Raw genomic sequence first — 26,328 nt, 5'->3', positions numbered from 1 at the left:
TTCATTAAGAAGAGTCTTAATCTCTGCTTTAAGTTCAAAACAGAACAACCTTAACCAACATAAAGATTGTAATGCTGTACAACTGATCATTACACAACTTGTGAATAATTAACAAGTCACTGAGCAAACTTTTACATATACACAGTGTCACAATAAAACAACTAGTGGGAATTTGTAGTTCTATGTCACTAATTAAGTGCTGACTAAACCAAGTGTGCACAACAAAAAGCAAAACAAGCAAGAGTAATTACTGGCAATGGCAGTGCAGTTAGTGCTTCTTTTGGGAAGTAAATATTTACTTTAATACTACCTATAAAAAACAGATAATTCTCATTCATCTCCACTGCTTATGCCATTGCACTACCTTCCCCATTACTCACCTGTTAAGATGACATGATAGATTTGGAGCTACCCAGTAATAATTTAGGAAGATTGTATGATGACCTTGTAAGTGGGATGCTTATTATGTCAAACATTAGTTTACCTTAAAATGGGACTGTTTTGAAAAAGCAAAACAAAAAGCCACACAAGCTGGAAAAAAAAGGAAAGGATGGCTCCAGATGCCACTTCTTAGCTATGCCACTTCTTAGCAAACACTTAAGAACCTCAAAGAGACAAAGTCAGGACAGGAAAAGATGTAGAAACAGAAGAGATCAAAAGAACCATTAGAAAAGGGGCTCTCTCAGGAGGTGTTTGAGGGAAACCACACAAGCATGGGGACCCCCGGGGTGTTTGAAGCATTAGGCCTGCCTATGTTACTTCTGTGATGATAATATAGCCAAACATGTAGATGGCTTGTTGTTTTAAAATCCATTTTCTCTAAATGCCTTCTTTCCACTGTTACTAAAATGTTTATTTTTCTTAAAGGGCTGTTTTCTCACTCTATGCTGGTAATCACAGACTGCTGAAGGGAAGAATTGCAGATCTCAGAACCCAGTTCGACCTGCTGTGCACGTACAATTGGTTTTCAGGTATTGTAACACAGTGCACATGGTTCAAAAGTGGGAGAACTTGCTGAGTTCTGCCCAAGGGCTGGGAAAGGCATGAGGCCTGACACCTGAGGGGTGCATTTGAAGGCAGAAAGGATCTCTACACAGCTAGTTCTGGAAGTCAAAAGTAGGTAGCTATAGAAATGAAGCAAAATTCCTCTGAAAAACTTACAAAGACATCCACTGATAACTTCATTCTTGGGAGTCTTGGTTAGCTATGTTTTGGTTTGCTATGTAGTTTTACGAGGAGAATAAGATGTGGAACATTTGCAAGGGATCATGTAAAAATCTACCCCGATTACCTCAAATGTTAGGGGAAAAAGCCATAAGGAATAGGATTTCAATTTGCCACCAAACATCTTTAAGTATTTTTTCACAAGTCCAAGCCATTGCATATTGCATTTGACTTGTTAATCCATTTCTGTTAAAGAGGTGCACATGACAAAATTACAACACAAAATGTGCCAATAACTTAATAGTTTATTAGTCAGTCAACAATATTACAAATATTTAAAAATTACTTAATATAAATAGTTGGCAGCAAACTATTCCATTACAGAGTTAAATTACCAGTACAACAGACAGACTGGAGATTTAGACACCTGGAAGATAACAGTAAAACAAACTAAAATATTTAACAAAAAAATTTTAAGCTGAAGGCGATTACCTAGTGTCCATAAAAGCATGGGTTCTCTTTTTATTTAGAAAAAAATAAAAAACTGCTTTAACACCCCATTAGGAATACAAAATAAAATCAACTGAAAATATTAATTTGCATATCAAAGAACCATTTATAATTACAATCCAAACACTCCATAAACCACTTGTGCGATTCTATACAGAAACTCGGAATTAGAAACTAGTTGCTTTAATATTACAAAGATTTCAGCTCCAAAAATAATTCAACATAAAATAAACTTTAGCAATTAGCGTCATAAAATTATATATTTCCACATAAAAATACAAAATAATATTAATGACAAGAATATGAAAAATTATTCCAAGTATTTTACTACTATTAAAATAAAATAAAAACCAAAAAAACAAAATAGAAATATGCATGAAAAAAGTCTCTCCTTTTGTTAGCAAAACACTATCCAAAATAACTACAATCATTTACATCAGTACAAAGATTTCTGGATTTAAAAAATAGTTGCAATGACAAAAGGGGTATCTTTTCTGACAGTAAAAAATGACACTGTGGATAAAATCTGCAAAATATGCAATGAAAAAAATAAATTTGCATTAAAAAGGTTTACACTGTTATTTTTTTTTATACAAACATTAGAAACAGTATTGCACATCACAACACAGAATCGAGGTTAGTCAGCCTTCCAAAATGTGTTATATTCAAGTTTTGTAGCATCTTTGAGGAGAGGCTTTGTGCAGCCAGATGCAACAGGGATAAAATATCAAGTGTTTTCCATACACAAATATATAAATGCTAAATGTTTCCTTCTTAACAAAAAGTGTGGATTTTTAAAGTTTTTTTCTCCTCCACAGTCATACTTGTGGGCAGCAATATGCACATCTGGGGAACAAAAGTGAAGTAGCTTTAAAAATACAAAAATACAATCAAAACTAACTAACAATCTTCTACAAAAATAGTAAAATAAATATGATCTGTAAAAAAAAAAAAAAAATCAAATACAGTGTTCAACAGTTAGAAAATAAGAACTTAGATAAAAAAGGGGAGAAAAGAGAAAAAAAAGGTGTTGTTAGGCCGATAGCCGTAACTTTAGTTGCTCCAGAAATGAAGTGACAAGTAAAATCAGACATTTCAGTTCTTTTTACCCATGCCAAAAAAAGGTATCCCTGTTTTATTCCCCTACAACTGAAACAGTTCTATTTAAACAGGGAAGGGGATTTTTTAACATCTCCAATTATTTCAAATTTTGTACTATTTTCATATTAGTGTTCATTATTTATTTAAAGGCTCTTCAATTTTAAATGTTAAGCAGAAAATATGAAAATAAAGTTTAAAAAAATCTGCAGAATTAAATTATATCTAAATAATTAACATTGCAAAACTACTGATTTCTTTTCTAAATTCCAAAAATTGAGGTATAGCAAGGGAGATGTCATCAGTCAAAAAAAGTGTGCCTTAAAATAGCTGACTGTTGGAAAAATCTCTCACAGAGATATAAAAATAGTGCATAACAAATGTCAAAATGGATCAAGGTTTGGCAGGGTTAAGGTTAGAAAAGAATGCTCCAAAAAATCTGGAGGATCATGGTTAAGTAACAAATAGGGAACATTGACAAATAAATTAGTAAAAAGCTCTTCTTAAAACAGCATCAACTTTAAACATTAAAAACTTGAACCACAACCACAATAAAACAGCAGAGTTAGACATGAACCACATATTGTACAGTACAAAAAAGCACACCGTAGACAACCAATATAAGATCAACACTTTGCTTACATGAAGGATTGTCCCAAGGGATTGCAAAAGCAATCCCTTGTAATTTCATCTCGAGTCAGGCTCGTAATTCTGCACTTTAACATTTATTATTATTGGGTGCTTGCTTAGACTGCAGAATAGTTTTTGTTCCATTAAAACATAGGGGCTAGTTGCATTAAAAATGCTCTGAGATAGACAAAAGCACTGCTAATGGTTTTCTATTAGTGTTTAGTACCAAGAAAAATGTATTAGATATTGCCTTCGTCCAAACTATTTTTTTCCCTCCCACAAAATTGCAAGCAATGTCATTGCTAGAACTCCTTCATAAAAATAAAAAAACACTAACCTATGACTGTTAAGTAGCTACTTTTCATGCAACAGTGACCCCAGTTTGACAGAAGACCACAATGCACACAGGTCAAACATGTAAGCAAGTTTTAAGCCAGATTTCACTGTTGTCTTAAAGGTAAAATTTAGTTTGTTATGCAACTAGCCGTCTGTATATTACACCATCTCCATTTTGACTTTAATTAGATTAAATTACTAAAGCATTATGCATTCTTATAAGTATATTTTTTGTATGCATTTGTCATGGATTTCACATTTGGTGACTGGTTAGCAGTGTGCTGGCCATCTTTGGTTTGTAGAGGAAATCTTAACCATGAACAATCAAGGGGGCTTAAATTAATTTTAAAAAAATCTAGCTTTTTACTCAAACTTTTATCTATACTACATCACTCCACATGAATTAGAACCACACATCACAAAATTGCACAGGGATTACAATATTACATCCAGTCTGCATAAATCGAATTCCACTACTGACCAGGTCACAAAATGGCTGCACTTTCTAATCTAAAACTAATTTGCATATTGTACACATGTAGGACATTTTTTTTACTTCAGTCACAATAATGCATGCAAGTTTTTTTGTAACAAATTTTGTAAATTTGTTCATGCTACCTAGATTCAAGAGAGCCTTTTCTGAACATTTGCAATAACTCACCTCTTGTTAATTAATAATTCTAGTGCATGCATATGGTGTATACAGGTAAGTAAACATGCAGTTTTTTCACATTCTAAAACTATGGCAGTTTCAGCCATATTGTGCTGCCTGCATTTTCTCTGTAATGCAGTGTGTCTTAAACGTTTCAATCCCGTATTAATAGGTGGCATTACACATAACACCTATATAGCAGCAAAGCTAATACAGCTTGTGATTAAAAATGTTTAAAAATAGCTAATAAATCAGATTATCTTGAGGTATTATTTCTTGCAAGTCAAAATGGAGAGCAAAAAATCAACCCTAATTTTTAGTTTATGTATACACTGAAAATAGCAACAACAATAAAAATAAGCTTTTTGTAGCAGACATATTCCATCTTCACTATTTTGCTACCTTTGGTAAATTACTGGGGCAGATCTTGAAGTTAAAAACCCATGTTTAGAAATAAGTGCACGCTTCACCCACTAAATATAGCAGCAGACTGTGTGCCCCTACGAAAAAACATTCTCATATCTAGTTTTAACTTTACATATAAAAATAACTTGGAGAAAATACAAAAAAACATTTTATTTTTAACATGAAAATATCACAAAAATTAGTAAGCCTGAGATGTAGGGTTTTGGTGAAAAACAAGAGGCTTGTAGTGTTTTGGCTGCTGATAAAGATGCATGTATTGAGAGCTGGGGTGAAAAGCAGAAGAATGCACTTATTTCTTCTGCATGTCGGTATCTTCAAACACAGTAAGCCACATGCACCCTTCTTTCCTTATGTAGATGCTGGTTCACCATGCTTAGTTCCAGCGGAAGTGGATCTGACGTGGGCGGTCAGCCCCCTCTTTTACCAATGGCTTATGGAATTCACGTCCTGCACGGGAGTGGATATTTGCCCAGCAAAACTCACAGTAATACTGCAGGCAAGTGACATTGGCACAGAAGAAAGGAGCAAACTTTCCACCACATCGTGCACCCTGGCATTCATCACACATCTGGTCATCCAACACATATGGCTTTACCTCCACCTGTTGCGGGGGGGAAAAAAAATGCACACCAAGTCCAGTTAATGTCTAGAAATTTCTACTCAAAACATTAACGTTTTCCTTTGTGATGACTAAAAAAAAATGGAAAGTATTAACATGAGGCCTGTTCACTAGGACTGTATTACTGGAACACAATTCCAGAATACTTATTTTGTTAAAAGGACACAGGTTTTTTTTTTTTTATACACAAGGGGGGATTACACACTTGCTTTTACACATGGAGAAGTGTAAATAAATCAGGAAGAGGAGATGGCAAAAAATTGTTAGTTATTCTCAAACTGCCCATTAACTTTTTCAATGGTGGCATAAAAAAATAAGAATATGCTATGAATATTTTTCAAAAACATATGTAATGTGTTTTTCAAACAGATTTCAACCTGATCTTGAACTTTGTACACACAATTTTGCATGCGGTATTATTTGATCATGCAACTATGTAATTTGTCTGAAAAGTGAATTCAACCATGTACTTACATAACTGGCTTGCAAACATACCATTTTTATGAGCATCAGTGATTGTATTTATTGTTTGGGCACATAAATTAGGAAGCATTTTTAAAATAAAGCAAGTCAAATTTTTAGTCGCTAACCTTGACAATGTGTTCATTCACCATTTCTGATAGCTCCTCTAACTAAATAGTTTTCCATCACTATGTAAAATAGTTATTTTTTTTTGTAAAATCACCTTTGCAACTCAGACTGCCAGGTACACTTGTCTTATACAGTTTTCACCTCCCAAACTCATCTGATGGCCAGAGTGGAAAAGTGGCAAGAATTCATGATTAGTTTGTATTGGGTCTGTACAGCTGAACTGTAACAGATTTCCAGATGGGAAAAAGAAGATCAAAATAAAATACAAATAAGTTGACCTCATACATGAACATGGATTTTTTTTTCTTGTCTTCCTCATTTTATAAGGGAAGATGCATTGATTGATGCTGGTTTGGCAAATCATGCTGCAGCTGCTGTTCATATTCACAAAATGATTGGTGTAAAAGAATTTTTTTTTATATACTGGTATAATGTTATATTAAGCAATCATCTGATGCTGGCTGTTTTGGTGTTCAGAAATTGCATACACTACTTTGAAACAGTAAATAACTTGCAAGGTTTTTTTTTTTAGTTATTTAGATGTATATACACTGTAACAGAGACAGTTGTCGCTCTTTAGAACTGACCTGAGTGCTATTAATAAAAACAGTAATAGTCTTAGACACGTACGTATGCTTTTCAGTTTACAAGGACTAGGAAGTGAATGGGGAACAGAAATTACATTTCCCAGAGTGCCTTTTATTCACAAACATCATCTTTGGACTAGGATCAGTTGCGCCAGGATGTGCCTTGGGACCACTGATGTAGGTCTCAGGTGTCCGAGACTTTATTGGGGTACTTGTCCTGCAGGATTGGGTCTCTGCAATTCCTGAGGCTTCAGGGGACTGATCCTGCAAGACAGTGGCCTTGGGTGCTGCACCCTGATTCAAATCATGGATTAGAAAGTGGGAAAACCATGCGGGGGATTCCTACAGAGCACAATTACAAGCAGGGGAACCTTGTGTATATTTCCCCACTTGCAGATGCGTGCTCTAATTCAGGCACAGTGGCAAGACAGAGGCAGAAATGTAGAGGTGCACATCCACAAGCAGGGGAACATCCCATTTAAGGTGGGTCACACAATAATTGCACAAAACTGACTACATTTGGTTGTGGCAATGGTTTTGGGCACTTGGAGCATGACAAGGGGTTGAGACATCTGGTTGTTTGCAACCTGTGCCACCATAAACATGTTTTAGAGTGGCACAAGGTTGACATTTATTTACACCATCACTTGCCCACTCTGTCACACTCTCTCTCCCAACCCTTGCCTTCTCCCTCCAATGCCACAATCATTGCCATGCTGTATCCACACTGCTAGAGCTGGAGCTGAAGGCTGCAGGGAAGGTGCAGCACAAGACAGAAGGACGGGACTATGAGGCACTCAACTCCCCTTAGGTAGCACCCGGGGCTCATGTCCTCCCTAACCCACCTATCTTTACACTACTGCATCAAACTTCCTACCACTGTAATATTGTCATGCTAAGAACTTTGTGGAGAGGCTGCAGATAGAGATTCTGTTAGCCTTGGGGAATGTACTATAGGGTTTTTTGGGCTGGATAAGGGTAGAAGTAAGACTCAGAAGTAAACTGTTGTTCCCTGGATGAGCTTTTAATTTGTTTTAAGACACCCACCTACTGGTTACGTTTTAACACTCCAGAAGTTTAAGATAAATCAGCTTTACCAGCAAGCATTCCTTGATACCTTAAAAATGCTCCAAACTAGCTCAGTTAACAGAATGTAATTAATTATACTAGACAGGCTACTGTTTTGATCCTGTTTGGATCCCTATCCTTTTGTAGTTGATTGGTATTGGGCAAATAAGTTTTTATAAAAAAAGTCAGAGAAAGATATAAAGAAGGACAAAAGCCTTCCTTAGTTATAAATTCATTCACGTTACCTTCAAACACACACCCAATGAATAATAGGAGATATTGTGGATACATGATGATCTGTCCTAGATATTTAATATCTGGTATCCTTATTCATCTTTCAGTTTTTCTAAACTTATTTTTAAAATGAAAACCACAGGAGATTTCTCCATGTGCACTTGCCATTTTAGCAAATTAGTATTACAGCTTCATTAAACTTTCATCTATCAACGTTACAGTGAAAATTTCAAAGCTGCAACCTAGAGAATATATATTTTCAAAAACATTTAACAACATGAAGACCTTACTGTTGGGAATAAAATTTCTTATATGAAAGTTAATGCCAAAAATGAATAATTCATCCACAACTATTACACGGGTGTTAATACGGCAAACAAGTGAGCAATATTTTGTGCATTTGACACTTCATAGACAGTATGTACATGTAAAACTTATAAAGCAGATCTAAAACAACCTTAACCAAATTTAAATGTAGTACCAATTAAAATCATAAGGGTCTCATAGCTTTGAGAAATTGTGATATAGATTTAGTTTCATTACCTTCAGAAACTGGGTACACATGCATCTGTCAGACAGTATGAGGACTTACTACTTTTATTTATGCAGGTTAATATGGACAAATGTAAAACTTCTCTGCATATCAATAGCTGAGATAAACTGCAGTTCAGAAGTTTTAATCATGACTGGGAACCCATTATGTGGTATTGTATAAATATATGGGAACACGGGTCATTTACAATTATGGAACAAGTGAGAATCTAAAGACAACTTAAATCGCAGAATATTGTTTTCTTTTAGAAACATAAAGAAGAGATGTGACTGCAGGTCAAACTTCCCTTTACTTTCTGCATGATTTATAAATGTCACATTTCACTTTAAGCTATTTTTACAACAGCTTTGTAAGCAAAGCACTAGATTCATCAGAATGATGTAGTATAATAAATATAGTTCTTTATTGCTTACAAATTGTTGCATTTAAAGATGTCTGCTATTTTAGGCATGAATGTTAAGTTTTCCAAAATATTAATATATTAAGATTAAATATTTTTTGTGGAAAAAAGATTCAATTCTAATATGATGTGTTCATTAAATATTCTATTTTAGTTTTTCCAAACCCAATACTATTATCCATTACTGCTACGGCGTAACAATGGGAAAGTGAAAAACAGACTAGAAAACAAAAATACTGGTATATTTTCATTAGTTTATCACAGTAAAATGTAAAAAGGAAAATGTAAGAGTTTAGAGGAGAAATTTAGGTTTCATAATTATTCAGAGAATGAACAGCCTGAAATATCTGGGGGGCGGGGAAGGGGAACATTTGGAGAAGCTAAGAAGGATACTGAAGAAGTAGCAAACATGTAAGAATAAACAGGGATTTTCAAACATATGAATGGCATAAGGCCTACAAACAGAATCTTCTGTATGACTTAGAAATAAAAAGAGCAAGTAAGGAAGATGTGAACATCACTGAGACGCTCAGGGGTTTCTCTGTATCAGGATATTATCAGATGTTCTCTTTTCTGGTAATAGATGACCAGAGATAAGTGTGTCACAAGATGTATTAGTTTGCTTCAACACTAATTAAAAAAAGCTACTGCTTTAAATGATGTTACCAGATGGCAATTATATATATATCTATTGAGTTCTGAGAGAGCCAGAAGGGTCAGCTCTAGATTGGTCTCCTTGAAGCCTACACTTAGATCTGCCCTGAAGATCATACTTTGCTCTGAAGGGCAATTTCAACAGACAGCGTTAGGCATATAACCAGTGAATGACGAGAATGAGATGCCTCCAAAGAATGATTTAGGACTAGACACCTACTGTTTCTTTATAGAGAACTGGGACAAAAGTGCTGCAAAAACTGCATTAAAGCTTCCGACTTATACAGACATTGGGCGAGCCAGGTCCAACTAACACAATGCCGCTTTGGGGCATGTGCTGGGCTTTGTGCAGGAGCATGCAGAGTTTAAAGTAAAGCATCATATTTTTTTTTAAACGTCTGCAAGCAGCCTAAGTTTTCATGAAAACTAGACTTTACCACCCAGCCTGCTAAGTGAAAGTGGCTGTGCTATAGTTTGTACTGAACTCAGTGTCAATTTGACTTCTGTATGCTCTGGGGACACCAAAGGGTGTGTCTACACGTCACCCTATGGTGACATTGTTACTGCACTGTGATTTTAGTTTTTCCTTTTGGAAGTAGTAAAGTATCCTAAGAGAATCAGGGAAAGTTTAAGATCTCTCCATGACCAATCTGGATTGCAACAAAATTTACAGGAGAAGCACACATCTACTTTCTCAAAATAAAAGCCCAATGATAGGGACCTAGGAAAGTGTACAGTCCGAATGGAGGCACTGAAGGAATTTAGGCACCTGAGGAATTCTGTCATAGTTGAAGCATGGTCATTCTGAATTTTTCTTTGCAACACAGGTATTTAGATTCCAGTTAAATCTATTTTAATGCCTAAAGGACAAATCTGGATCTATCCTGAAGTGTTTGAACTGCTAGGAAAAATATGCACAATTAAAAATAGCTACCACACCAGAGCACTTGAGGGAAGCAAATATTTCTGCAACTACAAAAAAACCTCTCAAGTTATTATAGGACAGTAAGTCATCGCAGCATAGTATAAACTAATTGAAAAAAAATATAACACATCTGGAAGATTATGGGGACTGGACTTGATGGCCAGTTTCCCACGATGTGATAGGATCTAACCAATATGTTTGTGTGAATGAAACATGGCAGTAACAGATAGAAGAGCACAGGCTGACATTTACTTAAGTTTGTAAAGGTTTTTAAATAGCTGAAAAAAGCTAACAAAAAAAAGGGTGGAAGCAAATAATAAAATAGGAACAAATATTTTGCTATACTAGACAAGGTTCAATGAGATCCCTGAAGAGTCTATACCATGAACCTTTTAAATATTTATTAATATTGTGGAAATGGTCATAAGAAATAGGGCAGTGAAATGTCCAGGTGACAAGTTCATTTAGATTAGTCAAATTCAGGTTATTGTGGGGGGGGGGGGGACTAAAGAGAAACATAACCAAATAAGGTGGATGGGTAACCCAATAACAGATGGAAGTTCAATGTAAAGAAATGAAAAGTAATGAACACCAAATGAAAAATTGGACTTAGTTATGCACCTTACATAGTTTGACACATCTTTCCAACTGAAAAAAGGACCTGTGTATTATTGAAAGCTCAATCAAAACTTCCTCTTGTGAAAGATACAGGTGCAGTGAAAAGTAAATAAGATGTTAAAATGTACAAGGAATGGGACTGAAAATAAAGTGGGAAATATTATAGAGCCATTTTATAAAGCAATGGCGAGTCCCTAGTCCTGTACAGTTCTAATCATCCCTTCTCAGAAGGGCTATGCTAGCTGGAATTAGAAGGAAACCAAAAAAAGAATATTCAAAATGACGGGTCATGGATGATGAAAAATATTTAAAAATATGGTACTGTTTACCTTACAAAAGCAGAGGAATAAGGGACATGATACAGGTGTACATAATGAGTGATATAGCAAAAGCATATAGGAAGAGAAGAAGCCTTCTGCCTCTCAAAACAAGAAACATATAACATTAAATGAAGATTTTAAAAAAAGAAAATTTGAGAGAGACAAAGATCATACTTTTTTCCATGAGGAGTGTAATGCGACCAAAGAACTCACTGGAGCTTTAAACTTAGAAAGTTATGTTGATGACGGGACCAATCAGGTGCATCCAGATGAGCATGCACATGCCTCTTGCCCTGTCTCAAACCCCTTTGAGACGGGGTAAGAGGCACGTGTGGGAATGCAAAAAATGGTCCCTGTGCTACAAACTTGCAGTGCGGGGAGAAAATTAGACCCTGGATATCCAGGGGTCTAAAAAAAGTAGAGTTAAAAAAAGTGGGGCAGGTCCGTGCCCTGAGGCAACCAGAGGCTGGGTCCTCCATAGAGGTGCTATGGCTGCCAGACAGTGGACTGCAGCACCAGAGCTCCAGTGCTGGTAAGTAAGGGGTAGGGGGGAGGGGAGAGCTGGAGAACAGGGAAGAAGACTATGGGGGGACTCCCGCTGGCCCCGCCCACTCCACCCCCCAATCCCTGCCCTGCCCATCTGCCTGCTCCTCCCCCCCAGCCTGAGGCCCCTGATCCCTTCCCTGCCCAGCCCCACCTCCTGCCTGCACCCCAGACCCTCCAATCCCTTTTCTGTCTGGCCCCACCCCCCATCAGTTTTCCAATAGGGAACACCAGACTTCCCGCTAGGGTAGCCAGTGGCAGGACCCTGCCTGCTCAGAGCTGGCACCTTGGGCACAGCTGGCTGTGGCTGACCTCCTGGCCAGACAGGGCCAGGAGGACATGCTTTGACAGTTCAAAGCAGGCCACCACACCCAGAACATCTTTTGGGTGATAGCTACCCAGATGGCCGGGCAGAGGGCACACATGGCAGTAGTGCTGCATGGAGGCCAACTCTGCAGCCACAGCCCACTGGCAGCTGGCTCAGAGGGGCAGATGTTGCTACTGGCTGTGCAGTCCCCATCCGAGTCTGGCAGGTGCGCAGCAGGTCACAGCCAGGCAGCAGCTCCCTCTGCCAGACTGCTGCAGTAGGTAAAGAGTGCAGGGAACTCTCAGGGCTGGTTCAGCAGTTCAGCTGGCACAAGGGGTAGTGTCACCAGGTACCAATTGGCTGGGCTCCAGAAGCTCCTGAGAGCGAGTAGCCCTGAGCTACTTGACAGGGCAGCTTTTTATACTGCTGGGGACAGCATAGGTGCTGGCCCCAGGCTCTAGCTTCCCCTGGCTGCAGATCTGGGAGGAGCCAGGCAGGGTTATTTTGCCCCAAAACAAAGTGCATGTCCAAGCATGTGTGCTGAAGCAAAAAGCCCTGGCTCAAATTTGCACCGCTTCTATTTGAGCTGATGTGAAGCACGCATGCTTGCATGTGTGGACGCGCCCATCAAGGGTATTAAGAGCTAATCCAGAATTTTGAAGAGAAAAAGCCCTCAAACTGGTTTAAAGGCAGACGGATTCTATACCAAAAATGACCCACTGAAGCTGTTCCAAGACTGCCTTCTTTTCATCCCCACTCTTGGTATCTCCAACCAGTGCATTTGAAAGCAGAAACTAGAAGAGCTTCAGAGCAGCTTTAGTGTCTCATTTCTGGTTTTGACATGTGTAAATGTGGCATGGTTGAGTACTACTCTCCAAGACTGAGGGGCATGGTATAGTCATATATTCATTTTCTATCCACTTACCATTAACTTGTCCATTAATACTGGAGTGTCTCAAACCAATTAATTTTTATTTTCTTTACAACACCATAGTGAGCTAATTTTCTTATTTTAATTTTGCAGATGAAGGCAGAGACTGACCTACGTTACGAAGGATGCTTGAGGTACTAATGGAATTAATACCAGACCTCAGGAGTCCTACCCACAATTCCAACTATATGGCTATCTTTCTTCTTAAACACCTACTAATCAAACACACAAACCTATTAAGGCAGTCTGATGTAAAAAGATAAGCACCTCGGAATATTAAAAAACTCTATCTTTGGTTTAATTAGAATAAAGAGAAGAGAAACAAAATTGATTTGCTTGCACTTTGCCTGCAGAAAGCAAAAAAGAAATGATAGTTCCTGGAACAAAAAAAATATGGTGTAGCACAGGACTGTCCAGCTTCTAAGTGATCAGGGTTGCACATCACATGGACTGTATCAGTCGAGGCCATGGGTCCCTAGGCTGCATGGCAAATGAAGACACCCCATTGCACTGCATGCCAGTGCGGGCACCCCAACCCTGCTCATCACACAGCCCTGGGCTCACCCCTCAGCTCAGAGCTGTGCTGTACTGCACTGCTCTGCCCCTGCGACAGGTGCACAAAGTGGAAGCCTGAGTAGGGAGGTGCAGACAGAGCAATATGGGGAGCCACAGGCAGGTGAGACCCTGAAGGCTGCAACTTAACACCTTGCAGGCCATCAGTTGGACAGCCCTGGTCTAGCACACGTTCCTGAAACAAACTGCTGCTTTGCTGAATGCATGTTGTTAGTATGGGGACAGTCACAGTTTGATCCTTAGGATGTGAGGAGGCTATATACATAACTATCAACAGAAACATAAATAAGGAGTTTTTATAAAAGCTAAGAAAAATATGACATGATAAAAATGTGTAAGCAGGGGAGGGTAAGTGAGGCATGGTTGAGGGGCATGGTATAGTGATATCTTCATTTTTTTTTTTTATCTACTTACCATTAACTTCTCCATTAATACTGGAATGTGCATCTTGACATAACTGATTTACAGATTAGCACTTATTTAAGAATGTAAGTAAGAAGCATTTTAAACAACTAATTCTGTACAACTTACTCGTTTATCAATATCGCCATGCTGAAGTTGGACAAACCGAGCACTAATGGCAGCAATATAACTCTGCTGATTGGAAAAAGCAACACGTCCAGCACCTTTTGGGTATTTCAGCTCAGGGTCAGTATCAATTCCTGCATAACAAACTCCACCATAGAGACGGTCCATGATCATAGCCAGTTCAACTATTGAGAAACAAAGGAATGCAATATTTTAAATGAAAAATGAAAATGCACAAAAATGAAAAATGAAAATTGACAAAATAGATAGTTTACCATCTCATTCAAACTATACTCATAGGCATTTCATTTTCCACATGCTAGTTTCCTTGTGCATACCATGTAGCAGGCTACTATTACTTTGCTCTATAATCATTCTATTCCTTGTTTGTGTATGGAGTAGCAGTTTTCACTTCAATTGCACAGAGAGCACAGCTAGGTTTTGAGCATGGGAAGTGGGAACTTCAAATAATATAAAATCAAATACTTTAACGAATCAATATAGCATCAAAAAGCCGTGTCAGTTATTGCAGTAATCAAAATTGCATACTGAAGTTTTACCTGTCAGTAAAACCTTAAGCTGTTTGTAGATAATTAAAACAAACAAACAAAGAAACCATAAAATAAAACCATGCTTTACCAGAAGCAGCAGTGAGTTATTTCAGCTCAACTCTGCAGTGTCTATATAGATTTGGTGCTTCAGTAGGGCTATTTGATGCTTTTAGCTAAAGTTAATTCAATCAGCTATTAGATAAAAGTGCAAAAGAAGCCCCGCTAAAGTGCCCGATCTATACAGCTATCAGGTGACTAACTAAGATGTTCTCTCTTCTGGGCATGCATGGGGCAGGGTACAGAAACACAATCAAGCCTGAAGTAAAGCACCATTTTTTTTTTAACATCTGCAAACAGCCTTACTAGTATACTCTGGAACATGAGGTGTAAAGCTGATATTTAATAGTGCTATTCAAAATTAGCTTTTAGTTAAAATTAATATTATGTCTGTTGTCAAATCTATTTAAAAAGTGAGCTAAAAGTTTTAATAGTTTAGTGAAGACAAGACACTCATTGTGTAAATACTATGAAAGTTTCTATTTTACATATTAGTAGTAGGGTTGGAGTGTTGCTATAGCTGTGATGGGCCAGGAAATATGTGAGAAAGAAGATGTTTTTGATGTTATCTTTAATCAGGCCAACTATATAATTGGGAGAGATGCAAGCCAAGCTTTTGGGCACAAAATGTTCGTCCTTGGGTCTGTGAAAGAAGCAAATAAAAAAGCAAACAGGCACTTAAGGGAGAAGAGAATGGCTTTAAACTAGAAGCAGAAGATATAGTTCAATGTGATGAACAGCAGATGATGATTTTAGCTTAACTGGTCAATTTTACCAGAAAAAAGTGGAAGCATTTCTAACAGAAGTGACTGCACTAGCTAGGAAAAGGTCACCCTATGCTTTTACTGTAGTGACAAAATAATATAGCATAGAATAATATCTGAGGTATGGCTAACCATAAATTTTTGGAAGTGAAAAATGGAGTTAGGTTGTGGCATTCTAGGCTCAAGAAATAAAAAAAACTGCAAATGTTTTATGCCTAGACCTTTAACGTTGTCATATTCTGGCTGCCTTAATTTCCTGACAGACCAGTCTGAGTACTAATCTTTCTGTGATCAGGTAAATCACTGTGCCTCAAACAAACCATTGATGAAAGGACACTATGGAATACACTAAAACATACAGTAACTGCAGTATTACAAGCAAGTTCAGAACCAGTAGTGGAGGTAGGCAAAGACAATATTAAAGAAAAGCCTTTGTATGGCAATTTTTACATTACAACTTTGCAAAGTGTAGCTTGAACTTCCATATTTTTAAGTTCATAATCATTAACTTCTTGACGAGTTCTGAAATTTATTTTTAAATAGATGTAAAAGATGAACAGCACCTTGTAGCCAAGGCCTATCTAGATGAATCACATAAGAAATGGTATAAATATGTGGAGATATTTAAGTTATTTCATAGTACTGTTGGTCATCTGCTATTAAGACAGTCTTGTGTCTTTCTACCTTACACAATGCATTACTGACAAGGGTGCACCTTTAAAACTGTGACATTACAATTGTAGTTTTATACGTACCAGCTCTTAATGGCCTAGGGACTCCTCCAACAAAAATCGTTTTTCGAGGATCAAGAGGCTGTGAACCATCCATCACAAAGTCACTATCACTTAAGTTCCAGGGACGGATCTGAACCTATTTAATAAAGGAAGAAAGCCGCATACTACTTTAAGTTTCACCACACTGCAGTCACAGTAACTATCAGTCTGTCTTAGGTAGTCACGAGCCCATTAACTTAACCTGTCTCGTTTGTCTGTTTTCATCCTATTAATTCAAGACACCACAGTTTTTAAATCAGCCAACTGTTCCAGATGTTGAACTGTGCCAGTGGTAGCTTACTTTTGATTATTTCCACTATCTGCATCTCAGAAGCAGAATTAGACAGATGGCATGTATAGCCCAGAGGCCATTTACTGTTTACTTACTGGCTTGTCCTTGATAGTAGGACTGGAAACACACAGATACAGCTTTCCATCTTCCTCAATACAGGCATCAATCAGTGCCTGAACAGAGCTCTCTTCTTGGAAAAGGAGGAACGCATAACCTGAAAACAAAGAATTAGCTGAAAATGTGCAATTTTTTCACCCTTGCAACTCTTCACAAAATGCTTTTTGGCCAAACATTTGTCAAAATGAGAATGGAGATGTCAAAGCAATTCTTAATATGTAGACTGGAAACAGCTTCTTCATCTATACAACACTCTGTCATAGTTAATGACTTAAACACTGACTATAGAGAGTTTCTTTGTAATACACTTTTATGCCAACAATTCAGTCCTTTGCATTTTCCAAATAAGAGATTAACATCAAATCAAAATAAACATGTCTGCTACATCATACGGTGGAAATTTAAGATAATGATTTACTTAGGATCTAAAAGTATATTTCATTGCCAGCAATGGACATTATACAATGAAAATCCAACTTGGCACAAAGGGACTAATCTCAATTCCAGAGATTAGAGCAAAGTACTTTGTTGCATAAGTGACCTAGCAAGCCTTCCAAACATTGCACATATAGAAATTCAAATGCTAACTTAATGCTATGGTGCGAACATAAAAACACTTTTAAAACATCTTAATAGTTCTGGTTGTAATAGTAAGTATAAAACATTTTCTTATGGAGATGCCCAGCAGTGACTCCATGCTATGGGCTGTTTTCTGAAGTGAATTTAAAAATAGGGCATATACTCCTGTTTCTCTTTAAAAGAAAGTCAGCAATAAGGGTGAAATTTTGCACAGGGTTTGTTTTTATGCCTTCTGTACTTATTATGTAGGTTTTCATTTTGTGCTCCTTTACAACTATTCAGTAGGAAATCTGTGAAACTAGGCTCTGCCTGAAGTGTTTCCTTATTAGTCTGAATTTTAACGGTTGAGTAGTAATCTCTCTTTAACAGCTAACTGTCTACACAAAATACATTATTCATTATTTGGATCTTGAATAGATTTAGGGCAATAGGGATAATATTCTATAATTATAAAAAATGTTATAATAGAAAGTTTACACATTTTTAACACAGACCTGGATGCTGGGGACTGGGCACATACAAACTGGACTGGACGACTGATTGGGGCTCACATAAGCTGCGTTGCCTGCTTGCTTAGGAACAGGGCACAAACAATGCTGTTTGGCTGGGTAAGGAGAGAACTTAGTGCAAAAGGATGGGCATGGAAAGCCTGATTAGTTGAGGGAGGACGAGGTGTTCAAGTCTGACTGGTGAGACAGGTGGACACACAAGCATGACTGAGAGGGGACCAGGAACACACAATCCTTTCAAGTCCAGCGAAACTTTTCTATCCGATTTTATTGTACAGCACAGGAGGTGAGTTCATACACAGCTACAGACACTTTTTTGCCACCTCCTCCTTAGACCCCACCCATTATTAAGCATGTATAAAAGCTAGGAAATTAACATACACAACCTGATTATAAAATAATCAATACACACATGCTCACTGTACCAAAAACAATGAATAAATGGAATGAAAAGTTAAGTTGCAAGAGAACATACTCCTTATTCCTCCATCAAGTATAAACATAATAATCATTACAACTATCATATGCCTAGGATTATGCAACAAAACCTTAATTTTTCCCTCTTTCCATTTGTTTGTGTGCATTTCATTACCAGATTATTCTTCCCTCGACACTGCTAATTGTAGATGGCTGGTAGGTACGTACTATTAGGCAGCTAAACTTTTTATTTCTTTGCTTTTGTAGATGTGTTGGCTGTATCAGGCATGCAGCCACTATAACTCCTTAACACCTGAATCTTTTGTACTTTTCAACTGTATTCTTTTCATTGAGATTGAAAAGAGCTACTTATCTGAATATATCTGAATAGATCTTTTTCAAAAAACACTCCAGCTGCTGGATCACATTAGCAGAAACAATTTGCATCTCAGCTACAAGGCAAAGTTTGTATCATTTGTGCATGTTTCGAGAAATTATAAGCAGCACTCTTCAATATACATCCACACTACAATCTGAGAGATAACTATTCAGTATGAGGCACGCAATAAGCAATACTCTTTCCCCTTTATGTAACGGGGTGCTTTACAATGTTAGCACTGTTAAGAGCATTCTTTAAGGATAAGTGCAAAGTCCTTCACTTCTGAGGGAACAATCCCATGCACTAATACAAGCTGGGGGTTGACTGACTGGGCAGCAGCTCTGCAGAAAAGGACCCAGGGGTTACAGTGGACAATAAGCTGGATACGAGTCGGCAGCGTATCCAGCATACTGGGCTGCATCGGTAGGAGTGTTGCCAGCAGCTCAAGGGAAGTGATTATTCCCCTCTATTCAGCACTGGTGAGGTTACATCTGGAGTACTGTGTTCACTTTTGGGCTCCCCACTCCAAGAGCGATGTGGACAAATGGAGGACAAAAGAAATGGTGAGGGGGCTAGGGGACATGACTTATGAGGAAAGGCTAAGGGAACTGGGCTTATTTAGTCTAGAGAGGAGATAGAAGGGATTTAATAGCAGCTGTCAACTCTGTGAAGGGGGTGTTCAAAAGAGGATGGAGCTAGACTGTTTTCAGTGTTGTCAGACAACAAAACAAGGAGCAAGGGAAGTTTAGGTTAGATGTTAGGAAGAACTTTCTCACAAGGAGGGTAGTAAAACACTGGAACAGGTTACCCACAGAGGAGGAAGAATCTCAGTTCTTAGAAGTTTTTAAGACCAGGCTAGACAAAGCTTTGGCTGGGATGATCTAGCTAGGGCTGGTCCTGCTTTCAGCAGGTGGTTGAACTAGATGGCCTCCTGAGGTCCCTTCTATCCCTAATTTTCTATGATTCTAGGATTCTGACCTTCTATGATGTTTCTGAGCCATATGCAATAGAATAAATTGCTCTATTGCTTTTCTGTAGGCAAAAAAAAAAGTGAAAATGAAGAGCTGGTATTTTCCCAGGTTGCCTTGAGACTAATGAGGGATGCTTAGAGTCTGTCAAAGTTTCATAGTTTCAGAGTTAGTAGGGTCGGAAGGAACATAAGCAGATCATCAAGTCCGAACTCCTGCCATGGCAGGAAAGAGTACTGGGGTCAAATGACCCCAGCAAGGTGATTCTCTAGCCTCCTCTTAAAGACCCCCAGGATAGGAGCCAGCACCACTTCGTTTGGAAGTTGGTTCCAGATCCTAGCCGCCCTGACAGTAAAGTAGCACCTCCTGTTGTCTAATCTGAATTTACCATCTGCCAGCTTGTGATTTATTTCTAGTCACTCCTGGTACTGCTTGGGGGAACAGGGACTCCCCCAATGTCTGCTGGTCCCCTCTGACTAGTTTGTAAGCGGCCACTAGATCCCCCCTCAGCCTTCTCTTATGGAGGCTGAACAGGTTCAGGTCCTGTAGCCTCTACTCATAGGGCCTGCCCTGCCGACCCCGATCATGCGAGTGGCCCTCTTCTGGTCCTGCTCCATGTTGTCCACATCCCTCTTGAAGTGCGGCGCCCAGAACTGAACACAGTACTCCAGCTGTGGCCTGACTAGTGTCGTAAAGAGGGAGAGTATCACCTCCTTGGACCTGCTAGAGATGCATCTGTGGATGCACGACAAGATGTGGTTGGCCCTTCTGACTAAATCCCCACATTGCTGGTTCATGTTCATCTTGGCATCAATAATGACTCCAAGATCCTTTTTTGCCTCTGTACTGACGAGAAGGGAGTTCCCCAGCCCATACGTATGGTGCTGGTTCTTCCTCCCCAGGTGTATCATCTTGCAATTGTCAGTGTTGAATCCTATCCTATTCTCATTGGCCCATCCCTGTAATCTGTCTAGGTTTGATTACAGCCTATTCCTTCTTTCTAATGTGTCCACATCCCCCCACATCTTAGTGTCATCAGCAAATTTGAACAGGGTGCTTTTTACCCCCTCATCCAAGACACTGATGAAGATGTTGAACAGTGCAGGCCCGAGGACCGACCCCTTGGGGACCCCACTGCCCTCATTCCTCCAGGTTGAAAATGACCCATCCACCACCACTCTCTGGGTGCGGCCCTCCAGCCAGTTGGTGACCCGTCTGACTGTGTAGGTGTCGACACCACAGTCACCCAGTTTTTTCATGAGAACGGGGTGAGAGACAGTGCTAAAGGCCATCTGAAAGTCCAGGAAGACTATGCCCACTGCTACCCCCGCATCTAAGGATTTGGTGACCTGGTCATAAAAGGCCACCAGGTTAGTCGGACAGGACCTGCCTCTAATGAACCCGTGTTGGTTGCCCCTAAGCATAATCTCCCCTGCCTGTCCCTCGTGGACATGTGTCAGAATAATTCTCTCAAAAAGCTTACCCAGGATCATGGTAAGACTAACTGGCCTGTAGTTTCCCGGGTCCTCCTTCCTCCCTTTTTTGAAGTTGGGAACAATGATGGCTGTCTTCCAGTCCTCTGGCGCCATACCAAATCACCACGAGTGCTCGTACAGCTGTGCCAGGGGTCCCGCAAGGACCTCAGCTAACTCCCTCAGCACTCTGGGATAGAGATCATTTGGACCAGATGATTTAAATACATCCTGTCCCTCCAGAAGTTCCCTGACTAGATTCTCCCTGACCCTTGGCCTAGGTGAGCCTCCCTTGGGGCCTGAGGGGGCTCCAGTGGGGGTGCTGATCTGGTCCCTGCTCAGGAAAATGGAGGCAAAGAAGTCCTGCATTCTGGCTAGGAACCTATGTGAGCGGTCAGATCTGCTAGCCTCAGCCACCAAAGCCTCCCGTCTTGCTATACCTTCGTGACACCATAGCAAGAAGCCCTTGTGTAAAGTCAGAAGTAAACTGCCCTAAGCCAAATAGGCAGACAAGTTTGTTTGGGTAAATGTGATATCTTTTACTAGACCAACTAAACAGCTGGCAAAAATGTTCTTTGCAAGCTTTCTGGCCCACACACCCCTTTTCAGGCATAGGAAGAGTCTGCTGGCATTTTGTGTTCTTGTGGGTGGAATTGAAGCCAGTCTACAAAATGCAGGTCTGTGAAAACGCGAATGTGTGGCAGTGAGGATCAGATTATTAACTGTAGTGAGGTATAACTAGATGTCTGGGAAATACCCCACACTTCAAACCCTCCTTCTTTTAAACAGGCCCTATAATTCTTTCACGCAAATCTTATCTTCTAAGAATCAGTTGTCTTGGTTGGCTAGCAGTATTTCCACAGCTTTGAATGAGAACCATCTCTGGTAGCATTCCTGTGCACATCTAAGAAATGTAGGCTCATATAGTTATTAGTTAGCTATTAAATGAAATACTTTTGGACACAAGCTGAATAAACAACTTAGTAACAAATGAAACAAGGGGATGGACATAGGACTTTCTTCCATCAGACTACAATCACAGAACTTGGTTTACTGAAGGGAAGCTTGTGAGCAGTTCAGGTTTAACTGGCTGTTATATATCACTGAGATGACTGTGTATGATGAACACCTAGATAGATTAGACAGCTCTTCAGTGACTTCTGTCAGATCCAAAACACTTGATATTTTATGTTTAGCATCAAATTGTAAATGGGACAATGCACACCATCCTGCATGTAACAGATGTCTCATTTAGATCAGCATCTCCTCAGCGCACAGTATTTTTAAAAGCTTCAATTTGATCACAATATTCTTTACCTCAGGCCTGTGGATTTGGTGTTGGGGAAAGGGGGAAAAAAAAAAAAAAAAAGGATAACTGCCAACTATATGCAACACATGCAGTGAGCTTTGTAAACTCATCAGCTTGTTAATGCAGTAGAGCAGCTCCACAACCCAAGGGGTGAAGGCTGCTGCCACTCGCCTCTCTTTTCCTCTGCTGCTGAATTTGGTGGTGAGCAAGGGGGTGGAGAGTGAGCAGCAATGTTCACCCTCTGTATTTCAGAGCTGTAGCATTGCAGGCTTTGGCAGCAGCTGCCTTAACAAGCCCATGAGCTCAAGTGCTCATTGTGCATGTGCTGCAAAGCAGAAACAGGGCATAGCTACACCTCCTGCACCTTCCTCTGGATTTACCCATGCCTATGAACTCTGAACCCTGACTTTATTAGAGTAAATCTCCTACTTCAGTCTTGCTTCTGTTTAAAAAGCACTGTGTTCCTCAAGTTCTCTGTTTACTTTGGGCCTAAACATGTAGGGGGTATTGAAGTACCCCACCTACCATTTTCAGAATGCTAGCAACTCTGCCACTGGGAATAAAGGCCACCTAACTGCATCTCTCAGGAGGCAATCAGCACTTCAAAGGATCAGGGCTCCTGCTTATGTTTTTCCAAAGAAGAACAACTTTGCTACAGAGTTTGAGCACCGCTCAAGGCTTCTCAGTAAACATAAAACAGGGAAGGGGAGGCGACAACACGTAGCCTGGAAAACTAAGTAAGGACTTCAACAAAGATAAGCTGGATATCTTTACTACTGAGAACACTACATTTCTACCACTGAAATCTCTACCACTGAGAAGACCAATAAAATCCTGTCTATGGCCTAGGGCTGTAGAGAGCTCCAAGACATTTTCAGACAGAAGCACTGTAGCCAGTTCCTAACAACACTGGATAAACAATAGTAGATACAATTAAACAAATTTAGTGGTGTATTAAAATTAGGGCTCAATAACAGATCTCTGTTTGCTTTTTTTTAAATTGATGGCTGTTATTTATAGAAAACAAGGGACTTTAACTAAAACATTTGTCTCAAACTAAAATTAAATCAACCAGAAATTGCTTCTAGGATTCCTCTTGAATTGGAAGGGCATATTTCATATATAATATTTCCCTTTGAAAAAGTATTTTGCTTATAAAGCTTAGTTCATTTTTGCCATTAACAACAGCAGCATTCATCATTTATTTAACAATGGCTTACAGGCACATGATCCCATGGGCTGTGAATAAGAGACTTTGGAGTTTTAATACCTGGCTTTTATTTAAGCAATTTTTGCCAATTTATAATCAACATTTAAACTTGATTACTGATGAGGTCCAATGCTTTCACAGTATTTGTCTTAGGGGCACAGAAATCTAGGACTACAAGAAGGAGTCCTCACCCCTGCAATCACAGGCAACCTTCAAATATCGACAAAGTCCTATAATAAACCAGGATCTTCCATACACCAAGCCAAACTGCAGTGAGGCACAGGGAGAGACCGGGGAGACCAGCAAGAAAATTCGTATCTGGTCCCAAATCTGATGATCAGATTTCACACGTCATGTAAGTAAGATGCATGAGTCAGACATCTAAAAGGTTTCTCTATACCGCTAATTTTGGCATCTTAACAGGTGTTGGGGAGAATATAGAGACAAGTGACTAAATATATCCACAGTTCAAAAGAGACTTCCATAACAGATCTGCATCAGTGAGAAGCCAAGGACATATTTATCCTACAGCATCTACCATGTTGAAGGAACTAGTTCTGAATGTAGTAGTGCCCTAAAGTTGGAAATAGTTTCCAGCAACCAGAAGACATATCTATATCTATATCTATCTTTCCTAAACAGTGTGGTAAATCTCCTTGAAATTTGTGGCAACACAGTGATGAATGCTGTAGCAAACTGAAAATACAAAGTCTCAGAACAGTGGAAAAGTATATAAAAGTTGTATTCCATATCAAAATAAATAACACAGTTGGTACCTTGTACCTATCTAAAAGTTACTTAAATAGCCTAGTATTTAAGCATTTCCTGTGTTCATTAAGTCAGGATGGTGATGATAAACAGTATACTTCGGGGCTCTCCAACTTCCCAGTGGTCAGGGGAAGAATGTCTTGTGAGCCAAATCAGCAGGGGCTGCATGCCCATGCCCCACCTCCAGGTCACAGACCACACTGATGCCCCCTGCCTTTTCCCTGTGGCTAAACTCCACACTTTTGTGCGTCCTTGGCACCCTCATGCTGCACTGTGTTTCCCCAAGCTCAACCATCAGTTTCCCTGACACACTACACTGCACTTCTGCACCTCCTGGGATGAATGAAAGCACCAGCTTATTTACAATCTGTACAAATTTAATATCAAAATGATTTTACTGGATGAAACAAAATGGTAAAGAATGCACTTTGAAATAAGCATTAATAGACTACAGTTTCATAGTTTCTAGGGTGGGAAGGGACCTGAGTAGATCATTGAGTCCGACCCCCTGCCATGGCAGAAAAGAGTACTGGGGTCAAACGACCCCAGCAAGGTGTACATCTAGCCTTCTCTTAAAGACCCCCAGGGTAGAAGCCAGCACCACTTCTCTTGCAAGTTGCATCTATAAATGATTAGAAATGTTCATAAGAGATTTTAGAAGGGAGAGCTATGGATTTTTTTCCTGGACCCTTCAAAAAGCTTTGATTTCTTCCATCAAGTGGACTTTTGGCTGTATACTGTCAAGTTTCCATAAAGATTTATCTTAATTTCATACAGTTTGGCTCTAGTTTACCAAACTCAAAATGCACATGTAGATATTTATCATAAAAATATAATTATGTGAACCTTCAACTTAGAAACTGGAAGAACACAGACTAAGTGTTCTGGGACTTCCCCACCGTGATGCAAGACGGACTGGAGGGGAATGCCTCCAGTCCTCAGGCTGGGGAAGACCGGGTTAGAGAGCTTCTGGAGGGGCTGGATGTGTTCAGGTCAGCAGGTCCAGAAGCTCTACATCCCAGAGTGCTGAGGGAGTTAGCAGGGGTTATTGCAGGGCCCTTGGCATGGCTTTACAAGCGCCTGTGGTGCTCAGGCCAGGTGCCAGATGATTGAAAGATAGCCAATGTGGTCCCCATCTTTAAAAAAGGGAGGAGGGAGGGCCCAGGCAACTATAGGCCCATCAGTCTTACCTCAATTCTACGGAAACTCTTTGAGAAGATCATCAAGGAGCACAACTGTGATGGGCCGGCTTCAGGGATGATGCTCAAGGGCAACCAGCACGGTTTCATTAGGGGCAGCTCATGTCAGACCAACCTGAGTGCCTTTTATGATTAGGTCACAAAAGCATTGGATGCAGGTGTCACCGTGGATGTAGTCTTTCTGGACTTCAGCAAGGCCTTTGACACCGTCTCCCACCCCATCCTCATTAAAAAACTAGGCAACTGTGTCATCGATGCCTACACAGTCAGATGGATTGCAGATTGGCTGACAGGTCGTACTCAGATGGTGGTGGTGGATGGGTCATATTCGACTTGGTGGAAAGTGGGCAGCAGAGTACCCCAGGGCTCGGTCCCTGTTCAATTTCTTTATCAGGGATTTGGACGATGGGGTGAAAAGCAACCTGTTTAAATTTGCTGATGATACCAAAATTTGGGGTGAGGTGAGCACACTAGTAGGGAGGGAAAGACTGCAGCAAGATCTGGACAGGTTGCAGGTATGGGCTAACAAAAACAGGATGTGTTTAAATACTGACAAGTGCAGGTGCTGCACTTGGGTAGCAGTATCCAGCAGCACATTCATAAGATATGTCCAAGGTGTCCAAGAAGAGTGATTGCTCCTTTAGGAGATGAACCTCCAAGCCCAAAGGGAGGTAATCCCAACATGGATCAAAGGGAG

The 26,328-nt window shown here is 39.6% G+C and overlaps 1 protein-coding gene and 1 long non-coding RNA gene across 3 annotated transcripts in view; one reads left to right on the top strand and one right to left on the bottom strand.

Annotated features, from left to right (window-relative positions):
* LOC149870121 (uncharacterized) overlaps positions 1-5,299 on the top strand; it is a 31,243-nt gene extending 25,944 nt beyond the window's left edge. The window contains exons 4-5 of the long non-coding RNA XR_016440690.1: positions 868-971; positions 5,173-5,299. This is a non-coding gene — a long non-coding RNA (uncharacterized LOC149870121). The remainder of the gene's footprint in view (positions 1-867; positions 972-5,172) is intronic.
* Positions 1,458-26,328, bottom strand: part of CPEB2 (cytoplasmic polyadenylation element binding protein 2) — an 82,640-nt gene continuing 57,769 nt past the window's right edge. For both annotated transcript variants that reach the window (XM_090035603.1, XM_090035605.1), the window contains 4 exons: positions 16,800-16,918; positions 16,395-16,509; positions 14,271-14,452; positions 1,458-5,417 (listed from right to left, as the gene is read on the bottom strand). In XM_090035603.1, coding sequence (XP_089891729.1) covers positions 5,190-5,417; positions 14,271-14,452; positions 16,395-16,509; positions 16,800-16,918 — 644 coding nt within the window. In that variant the 3' untranslated portion in view covers positions 1,458-5,189. The remainder of the gene's footprint in view (positions 5,418-14,270; positions 14,453-16,394; positions 16,510-16,799; positions 16,919-26,328) is intronic.

This window comes from Crocodylus siamensis, chromosome 2, assembly GCF_052110815.1.
Source record: "Crocodylus siamensis isolate JL-2025a chromosome 2, ASM5211081v1, whole genome shotgun sequence".
In the NCBI taxonomy this organism is placed as follows: Eukaryota; Metazoa; Chordata; order Crocodylia; family Crocodylidae; genus Crocodylus; species Crocodylus siamensis.
The sequence above is the reverse complement of the archived record's forward strand: the minus strand, read 5'-3'. Positions and strand labels throughout refer to the sequence as shown.